The sequence below is a fragment of the Hemitrygon akajei genome, chromosome 1, assembly GCF_048418815.1.
Source record: "Hemitrygon akajei chromosome 1, sHemAka1.3, whole genome shotgun sequence".
Taxonomy (NCBI): Eukaryota; Metazoa; Chordata; class Chondrichthyes; order Myliobatiformes; family Dasyatidae; genus Hemitrygon; species Hemitrygon akajei.
Window position 1 is genome coordinate 107,499,598 of NC_133124.1, and position 19,719 is coordinate 107,519,316.

Genomic DNA, 19,719 nt, shown 5'->3' on the forward strand with positions numbered 1-19,719 from the left:
TCCTAGAGACCCTTATGAAAAATATATTGCATCTGTACCACACATGACTAAAATGATCTGTGTGCAGTTATGTTGTCATTGTTCTTGCTGCCTGCTCACTGCTCCAATCAAAATCAAGTCACTAGGACTTTACCTGAAGCAAATGTAAACTTCTAAAGGCACCATTCCAAAGCTTTCAGAAAAAAGAATAATACTTTATATTTTGTTTATTTGAAAAAGTTTGCTGTTCACATCTTCCTCTTGATGGGAGGTAAGGAGATCAAAAGTCAGGAAGCTAGATGTTTTTCTTCCCTATACACTGACAGTAGTCACTTTACTTTATCTAGCAATTCCTCAAGCTCAAGTTCTGGCATCTCCCCACCCCACCTTTCTTTCCAGTCCTGATGAGGGGTCTCAGCCCAAAACATCAACTCTTAATTGATTTCCATAGATGCTGCCTGACCTGCAGCGTTCCACCAGCATTTTGTGTGTGGATAGGTTTCTGCCACTAATAAAATTAAAGTTGGAGATGGATGGGGAAAGGATGATCATTCCTCAAATGATAAAAAAAAACCATGAGCCTGTAACAGATCTTTAAAAGAGCACCTTGAAGTTATAGTTAATGCCACTTGCAATAAAATTACTGAAGTGTTATATGGTGTATCACCTGTAATCATAGAATCGAACAGCACATAAACGGTCCCTTTGACCCATCATGTCATGGCCACGCCAGCATTTTTGGCCATTCTGGCACTCTAGGCTCCATATTCTTTTATAACTTGCCTACCTAAATGACTGCCTAGATGTCCTGTATATCTTTCATGTAGTCCAGAGTTGCACAGTGACAGATCGTCATTTGCCACCACTGCATCCTAATGTTATAAGGGTAAACTGGTGCCTATGTGTACTGTACCTCAAAGTTAAGTAGAACCATGCCTACCAATACTGTGGAATCTCTGGGCCAAAAGCCAGATATTAGTGAGCCCTGAGGACCTGGATGGACAAGGATTGCTATGGAGGGAGTGTGTATGGGAACTAAGTCCTGCCTCAGCTCCATAGTCATAGAATTCCAGGTCTCTCATACAGTCGTTCTAACTAAAAATGACAAAGAACAAGCTGCTCAATTTTGAATGATGCTCATAATTCTTCTTGTCCCGGTATTATACACCAGTCCTATAAATTGAAATTCCGTATCTTATTTTGTTCTTGCATTTGCTGCGTTTTGTTTGTCCAGTCCTCTTCTAAAGTTGTGAGAAGGTATGTAAAGGGCACTAAAACCAAGGGAGCATGCTTGCATTAATATCCCTTCTAAAGTATTGGACATTTTCTTCTGGTTTTCCTGGTGTTTTTTTTTGGAAGTTTCTGACCCTCATTTCATTCACAACTTGTCTCCTCTCAACAATTCAATTAAAGTGACTTTTAAATTCACACTCCACCTTTCATTACCTCAGGCCATCCCCAATGAAAAGCCAATGAACTCCTTTGCAGTGTACTCACAGTTGTAATAAAAATGGTGACCAGATTGCACACAGCAAGATCCAATCAGACATATTTATTAATGATAAAAATAGGTGGGGTAGCAGGTATAACTTCATCATTCCATTTCAAAATAAGATGGGAAATTTTTGAATCCAGCTGAGACAGTTGATGGAGGTTTGGTTTGACATCGTGCAGAAAGTATTTCACCCCAATGATGCAGTTCTTCCTCAATACTGCACTTGGGTGCCTTGTTAAATTGTCTTAAATTTTTAGAGAGTGCTAAGAACTAATTTGGGAGAATAAGTGACAAGTGACACAGCTTAATCAATTAAAACAGGTTAGAAGAGATTTGAGGTGACCTTTACAAGGGCTTGTGTATTCCAGTATTTTGAAAAAACACTTAGTTGGAGCTTGCTCTTACTTTTGTATTTATGATTGCAAGAGTAGCTGTGTAGTACGTTTACTTTTTTAAAAACTAAGCAGTTGTGGAACCTCTGAACTGATTTAAAAGAAACACAGTAAATGATATCACGTTTTGCTTCATAGAAGGGGAGGGCAGCACGTTTCTTGCTCAAGGCTTGATCTGATTTATGTTTCGTTACTATGGTTTCAATCCTCTGTATTTTCTTGTCACTTTTAGGCCTGAAGAGATGACTGCTGAGATTCCACTGTTGCCAGGCAATGTGCTGCAAGTTCTGAGCCATCAATTGAGTCAATGTGTACAGAGATTATCGACTGAGGAGGCTGAGGCAGGCCTTGGACAAGCACTCCTCCTGATAAAGTTCCTCATTATAATCTGCAGGTGCATGCTATTATCATCATTTTCTAAATTATCCTTTGCTTTTTTGGATTTTGGTTAATTTGTTTTTCAGCCAAGGATTGAGCTATGAAATATTTTGGCAGTCAAGCAAAAGAAAAGATGAAAATCTGCATCAAAACCTTCTCCATGAATTGAAATGAGGTGAAAGTTGAGCCAAGTATCTCCTCAAACTGCCCTTAAATAGAGGAATGGACCTACATATACAGATGAGATAAAAGACTGATTAAATTGTTCTTTTGGTGTTCGTTAGTAAATACAGTGGATGCCGGTTAATTGGGGCTCATCAGGAGCAGTACATTTTGGCCCAATTAAACGGATACCCCAATTAGCTGAAGTTTCATGAAAATAGTTAAAAAGGTATAAAAAAGACCAACTAAGTAACAAATAATGTTTTTAAATGAAATACAAAACAAATTCGAACACTATCAATGCTATTTCAGTCCTATAAAACTGTGTTATCAGTTCTTAATATTTATGAAGAGAGGAATTCAACTGTGTTGCGTTCTTTTGACTGTAAATGAGCAAAATCATAGCAGACACCTAGTATCTGCCTTCATATAACATTGTCGACAATTGCATCCTCCAAATCTTCATTGTAGCATTCAAGATGATTGCTGATGCCTTTATTCTCCATAGCTTCTAATTTGAAGTAGTGAAACCGTTTTATTTTCACTCCCAGCCATTTCTAACATCCCAAAGTCTGAATGCTTGAAACTTCAATGAGCAAAACAATTCTGAATTCTCTCACTGCTTACTTCTCACCAACTGTCAGTGACAGAAGTCAACTGTCAGTCACTGCTTTTTGAAAACAAACACGCTCAACTGATGCTATTTAAAAACTTATCACTCCAAGCACAGTGCAGTGTCTAATGGTCATGCAAGTGCACGCAGCTGATGCCTGTTTAAAAACTGTTCAACAGCAGTATCCTTTCCCAATTAAGTGGCATAGTGTTCCAAATAAAGGGGAATCCCAGCTATTTTCATGGTTCTTTTTCCTTTAAGCATTGTCCCAAATACGCAGATGCCAGATTAACTGATGGACCAATTAACCAGAATCCACTAATATATATATGAGGCTGGGACAGTACTATTGAATTATACAGAACTCAGAAATTGCTGCTGTGGGACAGAGAAACTGTACTAGATTTGGTAGGCACTGAGACTAGCTCAACAGTCACACATGTTTACCATTACTGAGATTCACTGAATAATAAAATGAACTCTGAGCTTGGATGCAGAACTCTGGAATTAATCTGCAGTTTTATCTATAGTCTGGTTTTAGAGTCACTGCTTGAAATTTACTGCCTATTTTCCTAGTTCCTAAGTGGAGGTGGTAAGGATTACGACTGCAGTCCTCGTGCTGACAATGGGAAGGTTCAGGAACGTTGGATAACAAGAGCTGCTGTAAGTTTAGTCAAAAACAAAGGGAACCATATGTAAAGTTTAGAGAGCTAAAATCAGATAAGGCCCCAAAAGGAAGCTGGAAAGAACTTCAACAGGGAACTATGAGGGCTAAGAGGTGCCTCTGTTCTTAATCTATATAAATGATCTGGATGATCTGTATGTTGATGAAATGCAGGCCCATAGCTCCCTGAAAGTTGCAACCCAAGTAGTTTTTTTAAAAAAGGCATATGGCATAGATAAGGACACTGAGTATGAAACTTGGCAAGTCAGGTTACAGCTGTGTACAAACTTTGTTTCAGCCACATTAGAAGTGTCCAGTTCTGGTTTCAGTATAACCGGAAGGATGTCAAGTGTGAAGGGACACGAGAGGTTTATCAGGATGGTGTCTGGATTGGATAATGTTAATTATATGGAGTGGTAGAATAAACTTAGATGGTTTTCTCTGGAGCATCAGAGGCTGAGAAGCGACCAAACAGCATATATAAAATTATGAGAGGTAAGATGGGGTGGATAGAATATTTTCCCCAAGTGTGTAAATGTCAAATATTGGGGAGGTTGGTTTAACATAAGTGGGTTGGTGGATTTCAGGTGCTTTGTCTGCCAAGAGATGATATTTATTAGTTCTGACTTGGATGTCAAGCTGACACTCGTCTCCTGGCCCTCAATGCTGTCAGGTTCTGCTTTAGGGTGGCATTGGTTGCTTAATTACTGAAGATTGTTTTTTAATGGAGTTCAATGTGAAGATCACTGCAAATTAAAAACAAGCATTTGATCAGATCACAATTTCCCATTGGTTTGGTTGGGTTATCATCATTTCCATTAAGAACAACCCACAAGTATGATTGAAGTTATGCTCAAAAAGGTTTTAAGAGGACTAAAAGGAAAATGTTTTTCATCTCAAGCTTCCTTGTAAGAATTCAATGAAGTAAGCAATCTTATTTGAAGATCCTGCATCCTGTAATGGGTACTGTAAGTACACAAAATATGTCTTGGGTTTTGTTACAGTTGGTGGTGAGATTGGATAAGTTATTTTTTAAAAGTCCATATCTAGTCTCTAAGAGAAGTGATCTTACTTCGTGGACTCTGCATTAGAAAACTGACCCTGAAGGATTGATCTCCCCATCATAAACTTTTATTCATTTTGCTGAGGTCTCCGGGATTAGATCAATTCATTTAGCACTATGCCACTGAACTCAAGACCTGTGATTTCAAAGCCAATAATATACTTGAGATGGTGCTTGAAATGTGTAGCCATTAAATGGGATCTTGATGAAAAGGAAGAAAAGCAACATAACTTAATGAAGTAGACTCTGAAGTGTGTTGCACACTTGCTAACCTAGCAGTTCTGCAGAAAGTGGCAGATATCTCACTTGCAGAGGTAATTCAGAAGTTGAAAGCAGATTTCAACCCACAGCAATTTGAGCTAGCAAAGAGCTATAAATCTGGCACATGCAATTAAAAGCTGAGAGAAACCATCACACATAAAGTCGTATCAAAGTACTGTAACTGTAAGGACTTTTTGGATTGTGCAGCTAGAAACAATCTTATGTGAGCTCTAAGTTGAAAGGATCCAGATGAAGCAGTTAGGCACTAAAATCCTATCGTCTGATATGGAATGCTGAATTATAACTTCCCTGAAGTCAAGGTTTCCAGGGAATTCCATTCTTTGGCTGTTGCAAATGTAACATAACCTGAATCAAAAGACAACTTCAGTCTAGAAACAAGGTGTACCAGCAATCATTTGTAACCCAACTATTCTTTAAGAAGTTTATGTCGTTTATTTCAAAGGAAGAATAAATAGCAGTAGCTCGTAAGCACAACCTAGGCAAGAGGGACGCCACAATATTGTAGCGGTTAGCACGACGCTATTACAGTTTAGGGCAATAGAATTTGGATTTCAGTTCCAGCGTTGTTTAAACATTCTCCCTGTGACTGCGTGGGTTTCCTCCAGATGTTCCAGTTTCCTCACTCAGTTCAGTTAATAGGCTAATTGGTCATTGTAAATTGTCCTGTTATTAGGCTAGTGTTTAAATAGCTGAGTTGCTGTGCAAGGTAGATTGTTGGGCTGGAAGGGCCTGTTTTGCGCTATATCTCCAAATAAATTTAAAAAAAACAAGAGTGTAGTCTTAGGTGCATATCCTATAGAGTAGGAGTCAAAAATGCAGGTGTGAAAATCCAAACTGTAATGCTAGAGGCTTTGGCAAATCAAGTTGCATTAACTGGGAGAGGGGAAATTTTAATGTTTCTCACCAAGATTCCTTCATGGTAACAGCACAGGGAAACACATGTCTTACAAGTTATCAGAAAGTGAATCTGTATAGTCCTACAACCACTGATAACACAAACTTTATCTTCAATAACATCTCTATTGCAAGCAGTAGTGTGAGCCAACAGGCCTCTAAGCTTAGTTATGATTCCTAGAAAAGATGCATATTTATCTAGTAACTGACTGTTCTGTTATGGAAAAGGATAAATATGACATGCAGATCAGTCATTTACCCTTAGGGTGAAACAACATTAGTCTTTAGACTCTTGACAAGTTTGAAAGTCTATGGCAAGCTGCAATCACTTGCTGTCTTGAGCTCCTCCTAGATGGACTACATTGGTGGGTGGTTGGTGATAACAGACAAGAAGGGGAACAAGATCAGAAGTTGATTTTACAGAAGGTTTTACTCCACAGGCTGATGTTCTGCCACATGCTGTAGGTTTTCTATGTTTCTATTAGTAAGTTTTCACACTTGACAGTGTTTTTCAGTGAAAAGCTAATTAGCTTGCAATTCAGAAAAATGCATTTCAGGAAAGTTTATGAATGTCATTTGAAGGATAAACTAGTGACAAATGTCCAATTGAGGTTTTGTAGAAATTCTGAATTGGTAGGCTTGAATTATCAACTAATTAAGGGTGTTTTAAATAGGAACATGGAGTAGTCATTCCATGTACACTTGAGTAAATGATTGACTCACTACCTGCCAGACACTAGAATCAACAACATAAAAATCATCACCAAGGAATCTGTGTGTTGGCCAAATATTGATAAAGGATTGACGCAGAGGTGTCCATGTATGCAGATGGCCAATAGTGTAGAGCAAAATGACCTAATACTGTAGCCCTAAGACATCATTATACTGTAGCCCTGAAAATGGCTGTTGTACAGCACAAACTTAGACCTTTTATGACCTGCTGAGTCTACACTACCATCAACTCGCCACCGCCCCCCACTCCAGCCCAATAAATTCTACCATTCAGCTGCATGCCAGGGGCAATTTGCAATTGCAAACTCACCTACCAAATCCCATGTCTTTTATTTGGAAATCTTACATCACTGTAAATTTTGGAATCTGAAACAGGAAATGCTGGAAAGACTAGACTTGTGCACAAAATCCCTCCGTTACTCAATACTCTTTTGACCCTATCATTCGCAACATCATTAATGCTCCCAATGTTAAACATTAATCAGGATTAAAGTCCATTTCCTCTTCCTATTTCCGCAAGACACTGATATCACCCTTCAGCCTAAAGCTACCCTTCACACTATCCACAGCTCCCATCAATTGTCATGTCTTCCGCCCGACTTACTGAATAACATAACTCTCAAGTTTAAAAAAAATGATGGGAACTATGGCATTTTATCTGCAAATAATTCTATAGAATGCAGAAATCCATCACAATATTTCAGATGGAAACTCCCGCTGTTGGACAACGCCAATATCTGATTTCAATCCATTTTAGTGCACATTGATGAGCCAATTATCAACCAGCATTTGACAAAAAATGACATGGATTTCTTGAAGTGGTGCAAAGCTGGCATTGTGGAACTTGGAACTGAGTCATTGGAGACGCTGCATCTGGTGGATATAAAGGGCTTTATTCAGACACGAATTCTCCTGGAGACCGTCTCAGTGGAATCGCTCGGAACTCCAAAGTGCACCGAGTTTCTACACCCTTTAGAACAAAAATAACGGGATAATTCAATACAATTTCAATAGCTTCAAGACATAATTTACTTTGCTATTTTGAGTCTGACAATGGTTCCATTGAATTATTATATATTTTACAACAGCTGTACTATAACTGTTAAATCTCTTCTGAATGTTACACCTTTGCTGGTATAAAGTAATACAGGTGGATGGTCTAAAAGTTTTTGAGGAAAGGAAACCTGAATAACCAAAATTATTAACACAAGAGATTCTGCAGATGCTGGAAATCCAGAGCAACACACACGATTTTGGAAAAACTCAGCAAGTCAGGCAGCAGCTATTGAAATGAATATATAGTTGATGTTTCAGGCTGACCCTTCTTCAGAACTGGAAATGATGGGGGAAGATGCCAGAATAAAAAGGTGGGTGGAGGGGAAGGAGGACTAGCTAGAAGATGGTAGGTGAAGCCAGGACTGGAGAACAAGGAACCTGGTAGGAAAGGAAAGAGGACCCTGGGTGAAAGGAAAGAAAGAGGAGCACTGAGGAAAGTGATAGGTAAATGAGGAGAAGAGGTAAGAGGAAAATCATTACCAGAAGGAGAAATCAATTTTCGTGCCATCAGTTTGGAGGCTACCCAGGTGGAATATGAAGTATTGCTCCTCCACCCCAGCAATGGCCTCATCATGACAAAAGAGGAGGCCATGGACTGGTATGTCAGAACAGGAATGGGGGGATAGGAATTAAAATGGTTGGCCACCAGAATATTCCGCTTTAAGCAGGTGGAGCGGAGGTGCTCAACAAAGCGGTCCCCCAATTTACGGCGGGTCTCACCAACGTAGTGAAGGCTGCATTGGAAGCACCAGATACAATAGATGATCCCAACAGATTCACAGATGAAGTGTTGTCTCACCTGGAAGGACTGTTGGTGACCCATGAATTGAAGTAGGGGAGGAAGTAAATGGGCAGGTGTAGCATTTCCGTCACAGGAACCAAACTTGGTGTTGTGAGGAACACATAAAATGCTGGAGGAACTCAGCAGACCAGGCAGCATCTATGGAAAAGAGTAAACAGTTGACATTTCAAGCTGAGACCCTTCAGCAGGACTGGCGAAAACAAGATGAGGAGTAGAGTTGAAAGGTGAGGGCTTAATTTTACTCCTCAGATTTCTTTTCTCCAGTCCTGCTGAAGGATCTCGGCCCGAAACGTCGACTGTACTCTTTTCCGTAGATACTGCCTGGTCCGGCCATTGATGCTGCAGATTTCCTTCAGCATTTTGTGTGTGTTGCTTGGATTTCCAGCATCTGCAAATTTTCTCTAACAAGAGACGTTCTCTTGTTAGGTGTTGTGAGGACTGACTCCTAACTATTGATAGAACAAATATGACTAAAACCACACCTGATGTGCCAAGTGACAAAATAACTTGGCTGGTGTCTGATGACTGCTCTAATGCAGGCCTATTAACATAGCCCATTGTCTTATGATTGGCTGATGCAGATGTGAATGTCCCATGGTCACGTCAGTATGGAAACTAAATCTCCTGAGCAGCCTCCATTTGAAGTGTTGTAATGAGTCTCCACTGTGCGTGGAACACCAGAGGAGTCACTTTCATATAAAATGCCATAGTTCACTTTAGTTTTAATTGAGAGATTTTGTATTGTAATTTCATCAAACATCTCCTCTAATAACTTTGCAGATGATACAAAGTTTGGTGGAGATGTTGATGGTGGTGGAGAATAGCCTTGGACTACATCATGATAACAACGTATTGGTGAAATGGGTTAAGAAATGGCAGGTGGAATTTCATCCTGAATAATATGAGGTATAATAATTTTGGGGTTAGGACATGCACCATGAATGGGTCCAAATGAGTTATGAGGAACAGAAGAAAAAGTGCAAAGATCCTTCAAGGTGACTGTGCAGGTAGACAATGTACTGTAGTTCAGAAGGTAAATGCAATGCTAGCTTTCATTAATCAGGGCACTGAATAAAAAAAATAGGGAGATAATTCTCAAACATTATATAGCATGGATGAAGTGTCAGCTGCAGAGCTGTGTGCAGTTCTGGTAACCACACTGTAGGAAGGACGTGATGGTGCTGAAGAGGGTACAGAGGATGTTCAATAGGATTTTGCTGGGGATGGAACATTTTAATTACGTAAAGTAATTGGAGTAGCTAGGCCTACTTTCCCTGGAGACAAGGAGGTTAAAAAGGGACATGATTAAGGTAGAGAAAATTATGAAGGGTAAGATAGGGTGGACTGCGGGGAAATTGTCATCATATTTGACATAGATAAAACTATAGGAATGAAGCTAAGGGGTAAGAGGGGATCTGAGGGGAACCTTTTACACGCAGAGAGTGATGAGTAGCTGGAATACACTGCCTGAGAGAGAGGTGGAAGCAGAGTCACTTTCATTCCTTACAAAGCATGCAAACAGGCACGTGAAGCACTTGGGCCACGCAAGGTGCTGACAGATGGGAGTAATATAGATGGATGTCCACTAGTCGACATAGTGACCATGGGCCTTGTGACCTGTTACTATGCTGTACAACTCTATGATCTATCAATTCTACAAAATCATCCAGCTTATCAAGGGTTCCGCTGAGATCTCTGGGGGAAAAGAGCCCTTGAAGATATAACTGTACCAATATTATTTTAGCTACCTGAAGGTTCAATACCATTTCTCTTCTCACCCTCCAATTAGCTTTGCACCAGCAGGGCTGTTGATGCATCTTCAACTTCATGCTTGACCCACCTCATTGCCGCTTCACTTGGAGGAGAGAGTAGGGAGGCAGCAACTGAAGAAGGGAATGTTTCACAGTAACAAAAAGCCATTTTGACTGAAAGCATTAGTGTTGCTAAACCTGTGAGTGAAAATAAGACTCCACAATGGTACCTTGGAATCGCCCAAATCCACTGGTAAAAGTGATGGTTCTCATCAGAGATGCTCATATGCGAAGGGTCACAGCAAGATACATATAGGCAGACACCTGAAGATTAATCTGATTAATCTGTTCCTGATGAACCTAGTTGCCAGCTGTCAAAGAGTCACAGGAACAAGTCAAATGGTTGTCTGTTGCTCCTATTCTGAAGTGAGCACAATGTCAGAGACAAGTACACAGCTGCAGAGGTCAAACCAACAGAGGAAGCCAATCAGCAAACTGAAATGTACAAAATACACACACTAAAAAATATAGACACACACATCTACCGCACCCTGTGGGGACAAAAACTACTTCTCAAGTCCCTTTTAAATCTTTCCCCTCTCACCATAAACCTTTCCCCTACCCTGGTAAATAGACAGAATATCCACATTTTCTATGCCCCTCATGATTTTATAAATTTCCATTAGGGGCACTGCTCGGCTTTCTTCCCTCCTGGGAAATCAGTCCGATCCTATCCAATCTCTTCTTGTAACTCAAGCCCTTCAGTCACAGCAACATACTTGTGATTTTTTTTTTCTGAACTTCTCCAGCTTAATCCCATTCCTTTTACACCCAGGTGATGGGAAGTGTACATGCAGTGTCCCTGGTGTATTCTCACCAATGTCTTGCACAGTTGTGGTGTGATGTCCCAATTGTCCTGTTTGATGAAGAAAAGGGTGCCATACACCCTCTTCACCACTTTGTCTGCTTTCATCTATAACCTCTGTTCTAACACTAGTCTCCACGGTCCTGTAATGAATTGTGTATCTTCTTCCAGCATTAATTTCCCAAAATGCAAGACTTCACAGCTGTCTGAGTTAATTCCATTTGCCAATCCTTTCCCTATTTTCCCATTTGATCTAAATGCAGTTAGACAACCTTCTTCACTGTCCACTAAACAACCAATTTCAGTGTCATCTGTAAACTTGCTAGTTGTGCATTTACATCTCCATCCAAATTGTTAAGAAATATGACAAAGCAACAGAGGACCCAGCGTCAGTCTCTGTGGCACATCACTGGAGATAGGCCTCCAACCTCCATATCAACTGTCCAATATCACCCTCTGACCTTTCCTATCTCACTGATTTTTGTATCCAATTGGTTAGCTCACCCTGGATCATATATCATTTCATCTTTCAGAGCAGACTACCATGTGGGACCTTGTCAAAGACCTTTTAAGGTACACGAGAATAATGTCTACCACCACTCCCTCATCCTTTTCAAAGAGGGAAGGCAGTGTGATGAGGAAAAACTGTTGCCGTTGTCTTTCCAGATGTTGGAAGTTAGCAGTTTGGAGATTTTTTCAAAAATACTTTGTTAAATTGTGGTGATGTTTTCTGAGATGGTGGAGGAAATGGAATGTTCAAGCAAGCAGTTTTGTTTTGGTTGATGTCGAGTTTTTGTTCACTAATATGTAAGTGGAAAGTTCACTCTCCTGTGTTTTGCCTGTGCCGTTTCAGTGATGGAGGATCCATCGGGGGACAAAAGTGAGTCACTTCCTTAGAATGACAAAGTCTCTGACTTCTGCTGATAGTCTTGGTCTCTGTATAGATGGTATACCAGATTCAGGATAGTTTCAACATCAAAACAGGAAGGTGAGGTATTTGGAGTTGACAACGGCAACATGGAGGGAAGATATGTTGTTTCACACTTGGACATCACACCCCTGGGCAGCCCCTTATTAAAAGTAAAAGCCCCTTGTCCTATTACTACTTTGATTATGAAATACCAACCTTTTTAATTCCTTTATCTAGCCTTTTTCTCTGATCCACGCCAGTTTTCTGAGTACTTCCAAAATTATGGAAGCACACAAAAGGGCATTTAACTTCAGGTTTTCTGGCTTCATTGGCAAAGGCTCTCTGAAAACCGATTTGCCATTCGGGCTTTCTCTGTGTCCGATCTATTTTCCTGTTAGTTTGATCTGACGAGAAATTAATTTGCAATCCCTATCTCAGAATTCTGCAATTGTACTAAAGGGTGAAAGGTGAAATATTGAAGAATTATTTCAGGGGAATCTGAGGCAGAACTTCTTCATTTAAAGCAGTGGTTCCCAACCTTTTTTTGGCCATGCCCTACCTAATCACCTCTAAAATCCTGATGCCCCTTGTGGTGATACATAATTCTTATTATTCAAAAAGTGAACTCCTATTCACCTGGAGGAAGCCTAAAAGACCATTAACTTGGTTTAAACAAGCTTCCAAAGAACATGGCATTCATGAAAGAGAAAAATAAAAGAACCAAAGGACTGTTAAAGTTCTGAGGAAGAAATTACTAAGAAATTGTTAAAAAAAAGAACATTAAGTGATATTAAAATAATAATAATAAATAAATAAAACAATGCTGATTTGTTTCTACAGCATACAAAGACAGATACACCGTTTAAAAGAGATGACGCAATGTACACACCTTCACACCACCAAGAACCGAAAGCTACTGCAAAAAGCAGCATTGGCGCGACCTCGTACGAGTTTCTTACGCGTTTGGACTTGTTCATTCGTTCCTTCCTACATCAGTCAATTCATTAATTTAATTATGAAAGCCATTTGATGGTTGTAATGATGGTGATACACTATATATACAGTACATACGCAATTACACATGTACATACACACAAGTATTTTTATGTATGCATACTGTATATACACATATGTATTAACTCGCACACACACTCATACTCACACAGACTTACTAGAAAAAATTCACTGTTAATAACTCATTCTCGAATTGCCCCCCTTAAAAATCAAATTACCCCCCTGTGGGGCATACGCCCCATGTTGGGAACCACTGATTTAAAGGGTGATGTGAGTGTGAAATGAGCTGCCAGCAGAGATGGTGAAAGCCGTGTCAATTGCAATTTTTAAGAGAATTTTGGATAGATGCATGGATGAGGGGAGTGTGGAGGGCTGCATGTAGATGGGACTAGGCAGAAAATCAGGTCAGCACAGGCAGTCTTCCTTGCACTCAAATAACCTCTTTCAAGAGATTTATTATTTTTCCTATTTTCCTGAACTAGACCAGAAAGCTGAATAGAAAATAATCTGCTCCAGGACTTCTCAAACTATTTTCTAATAAAAACCCCATTTAAATACTTGAACTTTTACAACTCTAGAAACGCACCAGAAAACAGCAATCACACAACGTAACTGGTTCACACAAAGGTCCCAGATATAACAGTATAATGATGACAAGGCTATTTATTACCATTGTGTTTGTGAATGGGTATGAGTTCACCAGAATAACAAAAAGGAATGTTTTCAAAGTATGCCATCTTTATACATCTAAGTGATTTCAATTTACAAATGGCAGCTCTGACGTTGTAGAATGCACAGTATTTAGTACTGCAGTGAGATCTCATTTTAGATTTTTTTTGTGTTCATGCCTCAGAAATACAACATGACCCCTGTACTTTCTGAGTCAGTGACAGGAGACCACTAAGAACATGCTTATTAACAGTTGTATTTAGCTGACTGCACAATGTGTATGCTCAATTTCAACTGAATTAATAAAGCTGAGCCAGATTATCATTCTAATGTGCATCAAGAAAGCTTTTCAAAGTAAAATTGCCTTTGATATTAAGATGCCCAGTTGCAGTGGATCAGGAATGATTTTATGCTTGTGAACAATGAAAGAATTTTAACAGGAACAAATTACTGGTTTGCATCCAAGAGTACTTGCATTCAGCTACACAACATATACCTTGCTCTAGTGTTGCAGGTTACTGTATCTCTATGGTGTCCATCATTCAGCTTGTAAATTATCTGAAACTCTTGATTGGATTCAGTTCTATAATCTACTTCTGTGTGACTGAACCTTGGCCCAAGATATCTAATAACTGGATATGTTTCTTCCTTCAAACAGAAATTTTGAAAATATTGAAGCAAAAATCACTCCAACCTTCATTCTGGAGGTTATTAACCTGTTGGCTGGGTGCACATCTGAGGTGAGCCCTCTTTCTTTGGCTTAAGAAGGGAACTATTTTGCTTCATTTTGAAAACTTGTAATTAATTTTATTTTAGAATCTGAAAAATGATCAAATGCTTGGATTTCCAGCATCTGCAGATGTTCTCTTGTCAATGATCAACTGGGTCTGTGCAGACTCGAACACATATCACTGTAATCATTTCTATTCTTGTCTGCTCAGAGCAGTAGAGTGAGGATAAAGGTGCAGAATTTCCTCCCTGGGAATGGCTACTGGAATATGTAGTGTTGGGATCTGAGTAGTATGCTTTCCTCAGTTTTCTCAGGCAGTAGATGACACAGGAAAATGTTGATTAATTTCCCCAGGCAGTTCTGCATGAAAGGAAAAGTTTTCCAAATAAATCCCAAAGAACTGAAGTTAACACTAACTTTCTTTTACCTTTCTCATACCTTTCTTCATAACAGGAGCCTAATTCGGAGCTTGTCATGTATAATCCATGAGCCAGGAATCAAAATGGATAAAGACAAGTCTGCATTTACTAACTTGCCCATTAAAATTATACCTCAAATGATAGATCCAATAAGAAAAGATCTAGTATCAGAGCACACATAAATAGCTTTGTTTTGTTTCATTTTGTAGATGTTTTGATTCTACAATTATGTGCATCAGTTACTCAGCTTTCCAACCAGTGATCTACAACACATTAACAAGGACAGTTAGAGGAAAATTAACAATTGATTTTGTGCCATTATTTGTCTCAGCATAAATCACTATTTATGCTCATTCCCTGCTCATATTTTATCTCTCCTTATCTGATCCAATTTTCCAATTAATTTCCCCTAATCTTCTATGCTTGAGCAGACATAATAATTCTCATTGTTCCTTCTGACCATTAATATTCATGGAGCAACCGTTGATTTCTTTTGAACAAAAAATGGACTGTTAAAGCAGCCATTTGTGGCAAACCATTCTTCATTATAACAATACCCTTCATCAAGATAATTTTTCTGCTATATATTGCATTTTGTGATTTTCATTTACTTCTTTAATGAAACCATTGTTGTACTCAATCTGAATATTTGCCATATTATGTCTACTTGATCTGCAAGTAAGATCAGCATGAACCCAGCTGTCGTGTGAATTGTTTCTTATTTGGACCTGAATTGGCATTGTCAGCTTAGATGAGTGCATGGTAACTGTTGTAGGAAATAGACAAGACAGATAAACTAAAGCCATATTTTCAGCTTGGAATAGTATTCTACATACACTTCATCAACAAAAGAAATACAAGGCGAGAACCAGGGCCATTGTAAGTTCATCAATAAATACAGGATTGCATCAGAAATATTGTTAATTTGGGAAGGAGTTTAGATGGGTTCAAAATAAAAGGAATGGTGCTGTATTGACATGGTGAATAATCTGATCTTGCAAACAAGAAGCACTATTTGTACATTTATGGATGAGGTCAATTTATGGCTGTGATGAAAGGAAAACTTCAAAATCAAGGAAGTTGTTAATAAAATTGTAGAAAGGATATAAGGATAGAGTAATACAACAGGTGCAGTCTCATTGGCTCTCCACTCACCCGGACAACAGCAAAACCTACATCAAACTGCTGTTCATTGATTACAGCTCAGTGTTCAACACTGTCACCCCCTCAAAACTAATCAACACGTTTCAAAACCTGGGTCTCTATCTCTCTCTGCAACTGGATCCTTGACTTCCTCATTGGGGGACTACGATCAGTGTAAGTTGGAAGTAACATCTCCTCACTGACAATCCACACAACTGCACATCAAGGATGTATGCTTGGCCCACTGCTCTACTTTCTCCTTACTCAAACTCCATCTATAGATTTGCCGATGACACAACTGTTGGCAGAATCTCAGATGATGACAAGGAGGCCTACAGAGTGAGTTAGATCAGCTGGTTGAGTGATGTCACAACATAAAAACTTGCACTCAATGGCAGTAAGGGCTAGGAATTGATTGTGGATTTCAGGAAAGGGAAGTTGGGAGAACACACCTCTTTCCTTATCAAAGGATCAGCAGTGGAAAGGGTGAGCAATTTCAAGTTCCTGAGTGTCAACATCTTTGAAGATCTATCCTGGGCCCAACATATTGATGCAGTTATGTAGCAGGCATGCCAGTGACCATATTTCATTAGGAGTTTGAGAAGATTTGTGATGTTCAAGGTTCAAAGTAAATTTATTATCGAAGTACATAGAGTATATGTCATCATATACAACACTGAGATTTGTTTATACACAGTAAATCCAAGAAACACAATAGAATCGATGAAAGACCTCACCCAAATGGACAGACAAAAAAAAAAACAAAATGCAAAAGACAACAAACTGTGAAAATACAAAGAGAAATAATACATAAATAAGCAATAAATATTGAGAATATGAGATGAAGAGTCCTTGAAAGTGAGTCCATAGGTTGTGGAAATAGTTCAGTGATGTGGTGAGTGAAGTTATGTCCACTGGTTCAAGAGTCTGATGGTTGAGGGTTAATAAGTGTTCTGAAGCTGATGGTGTGGGTCCTGAGGCTCCTGTACCACCTTCCTCAAAGCAGCAGTGAGAAGAGAGCATGGGCTGGGTGGTGGAGGTCTTTGATGATGGATGCTCCTTTCCTATAACAGTTCTCTATGTAGATGTGCTCAATGGTGGCGAGGCTTTTACCTGTGATGGGCTAGGCCATATGCATTACTTTTAGTAGGACTTTTTGTTCCAGGGCATTCCATACCAGGCTGTAATGCAGTCAGTCAATATACTCTCCACCACACATCTGCTGAAGTTTGTCAATGTTATAGATGTCATGCCAAATCTTTGCAAATGTCTAAGGAAGTCGAGGCGATGCTATGCTTTCTTCATAATGGCACTAGCATGCTGAAACCAAGACAGATCCACTGAAGTGATAACACCGAGAAATTTAAAGTTGTGACACTCTCCCTCTTTGTTCCCCCGATGGGAACTGGCTGATGGACCTCTGGCTTCCTCCTCCTGAAGTCAACAAGCATCTCCGTGGTCTTGAGCGAGAGGTTGTTGGTGTGGCACTACTCAGCCAGATTTTCAAACTTACTTCCATATGTGGATTCATTATCATATTTGATTTGGCCTACGACAGTGGTGTTGTCAGCAAACATATACGGCATCGGAGCTGTGCTAAACCTGAAGTATAAAGCAAGTAGAGCAGGGCGCTAAGCACATAGCCTTGTGGTGCACCCGTGCTGATGGAAATTGTGGAGGAGATGTTGTTGCCAATCCAAACTGACTGGGGTTTGCAAGTGAGAAAATTGAGGATCCAGTTGCATAAGATTGAGGCCAAGATATTGAAGAATTGATTCGTTTTGGGGGGGGTTAATAACATTGAATGCCGAGCTATACTCAATAAAGAGCATCCTTGGGAACAGCTTCCTCCCCTTCCTCACCATATTTCTAAAGTCATTGAGCTCATGAACACCACTTCACTATTTTTGCTCTGTTTTTGCACTGTTATTTATTCATTATGTATTGCACTGTGCTGCTGCCAAAGAAGAAGTTTCATGACAACATCAATGATAGTAAATCTGATTCTGGTTCTATGTGCCCACTGAACTTCAGTGTTGGTGAGAGGAAACAATCCGGTATGAAGAATGTACTTAGAAAAAGTATCTAAGAGGGGATGAGCCAAAAGATTTGAGATGGCAATGCACAGATCCTAAGTACCAGTGCAGGGTACTGAGGCTACATAGAAACAAGGGTTTATTTCTAAATTTGGATTCCTAAAATTCAAAAGTAGATGGAAAACAGGTAAAACATATGGGAAAAGAAGGAAAAATCAGAAGTGTGACTGGATAGAATATTCAGGGCTTTACAGTATGGAAACATATCCTGTAGCCCCACTCATCCATGATAACCCTCTATCTTTCTATGATAGTGCTCTTAAGATTATGATAATATTTGATAAAATAAATATAAAAAGGTTTATGCAAGATCAGAGCTAGGATCCATAAATGTAAGATAGTCACCAAGAAATCAAGTAGGGAATTCAAGAGGAACATCTTTACCAGAGAGTGGTTAGAATTCAACGTTCAGCCTCTCTCATTATTTCTCTCTACCTCTGCTAGATTGTGGCCATTGTGTGCATGGCAGTTACTCGTCCAGGTGACTTCAAAAGCACCTCTCAATCTCTCAGGCAGGCATGGTAGATGCATAGAAGCTCCCCTAGTGATTTCTCCTCCAACTTTCCATCCAATCTGAAGCAAGATAGCATTAAGCGGAATTTGGAAGGTCTGTGAAGAGTCTGCAGGTTCTCACTAAGATCCAGTTAGTTTCCATTGGGAGCTCTACTTTCATTCCACATCCCCAAGACATGCTGGTGGGTTAATTGACTACCTTGTGTTTGACCTTGTGTAGGTTAATGGCAAAATCAGTGAAATGTTGATAGTTAATGAGTATCTCAGAAAGAGTGAGTTTTGGAAGGTTGGAGAAAATAAGGAAAGAAGTAATGGGACTAATGATATTGCTCCCTCAGGAGTTGTTGGTTTCCTTCTGTGTCAATATCTGCATTGCCTTTATGATTCTGGTGCAGTAACCCAGGTTCAATCCTGTTCTTCGGTCAGTCTATGTGGAGATTCTTCATTCTCCCAGTATGAGGGCAGTTCCCTCTAGATACTCTGTTATTTTTCCCAGCATCCTAAAATATATTCTGGTGGCTTAGCTAGCTGCTGTGATTTGCCCCTGGTGTAGGTGGGTTAATGGGGTAATTGGAGTGAGCGATGTGTGTTTGTGTGTGAGAGAGAGAGAGACAGAGAGAGAAGATATGTCATGGGAATGTTCTGAGAAACGGTATAGATGAGGGATGGAATGGGCTCCTGTGTCATAAGATAATATGAGAAAGAAATTGAAATATTTTTGATGAAGTTAGATGTGAAATGTCACCCGTTGGATTATAGACACCAGCAGAGTCATTGGGAGCTGTATGACATGTTTTTCATAAATGATAACTGATGTTTATTGCTAGAATGCAAAAACTTACCATGACTATTTGCATGTTCCATAACCCAGTGCAGGCACCCACATCTCTTGAACCTACAATTTTAGGAATGTAATTCTAAAAATACCAATGTAGATGTTTTGTAGAAAGACTTTTGTGAAAGGCCTGCGTGGAGAGGATGTTTCCCATTGTGGCAGAGGCTAGAACCAGGGGGCACAACCTCAGACTGGAGGGATGTTCCTTTAAAACAGGGATGAGGAGGAATTTCTTTAGTCAGAGGGAGATGAGTCTGTGGAA

At 39.6% G+C, this 19,719-nt stretch overlaps 1 protein-coding gene across 3 annotated transcripts in view; it reads left to right on the forward strand.

Moving 5' to 3' along the window:
• Window positions 1–19,719, forward strand: part of nbeal2 (neurobeachin-like 2) — a 223,152-nt gene that overhangs the window by 79,899 nt on the left and 123,534 nt on the right. For all 3 annotated transcript variants that reach the window (XM_073049239.1, XM_073049254.1, XM_073049245.1), the window contains exons 3-4: window positions 2,099–2,260; window positions 14,380–14,461. In XM_073049239.1, coding sequence (XP_072905340.1) covers window positions 2,099–2,260; window positions 14,380–14,461 — 244 coding nt within the window. The remainder of the gene's footprint in view (window positions 1–2,098; window positions 2,261–14,379; window positions 14,462–19,719) is intronic.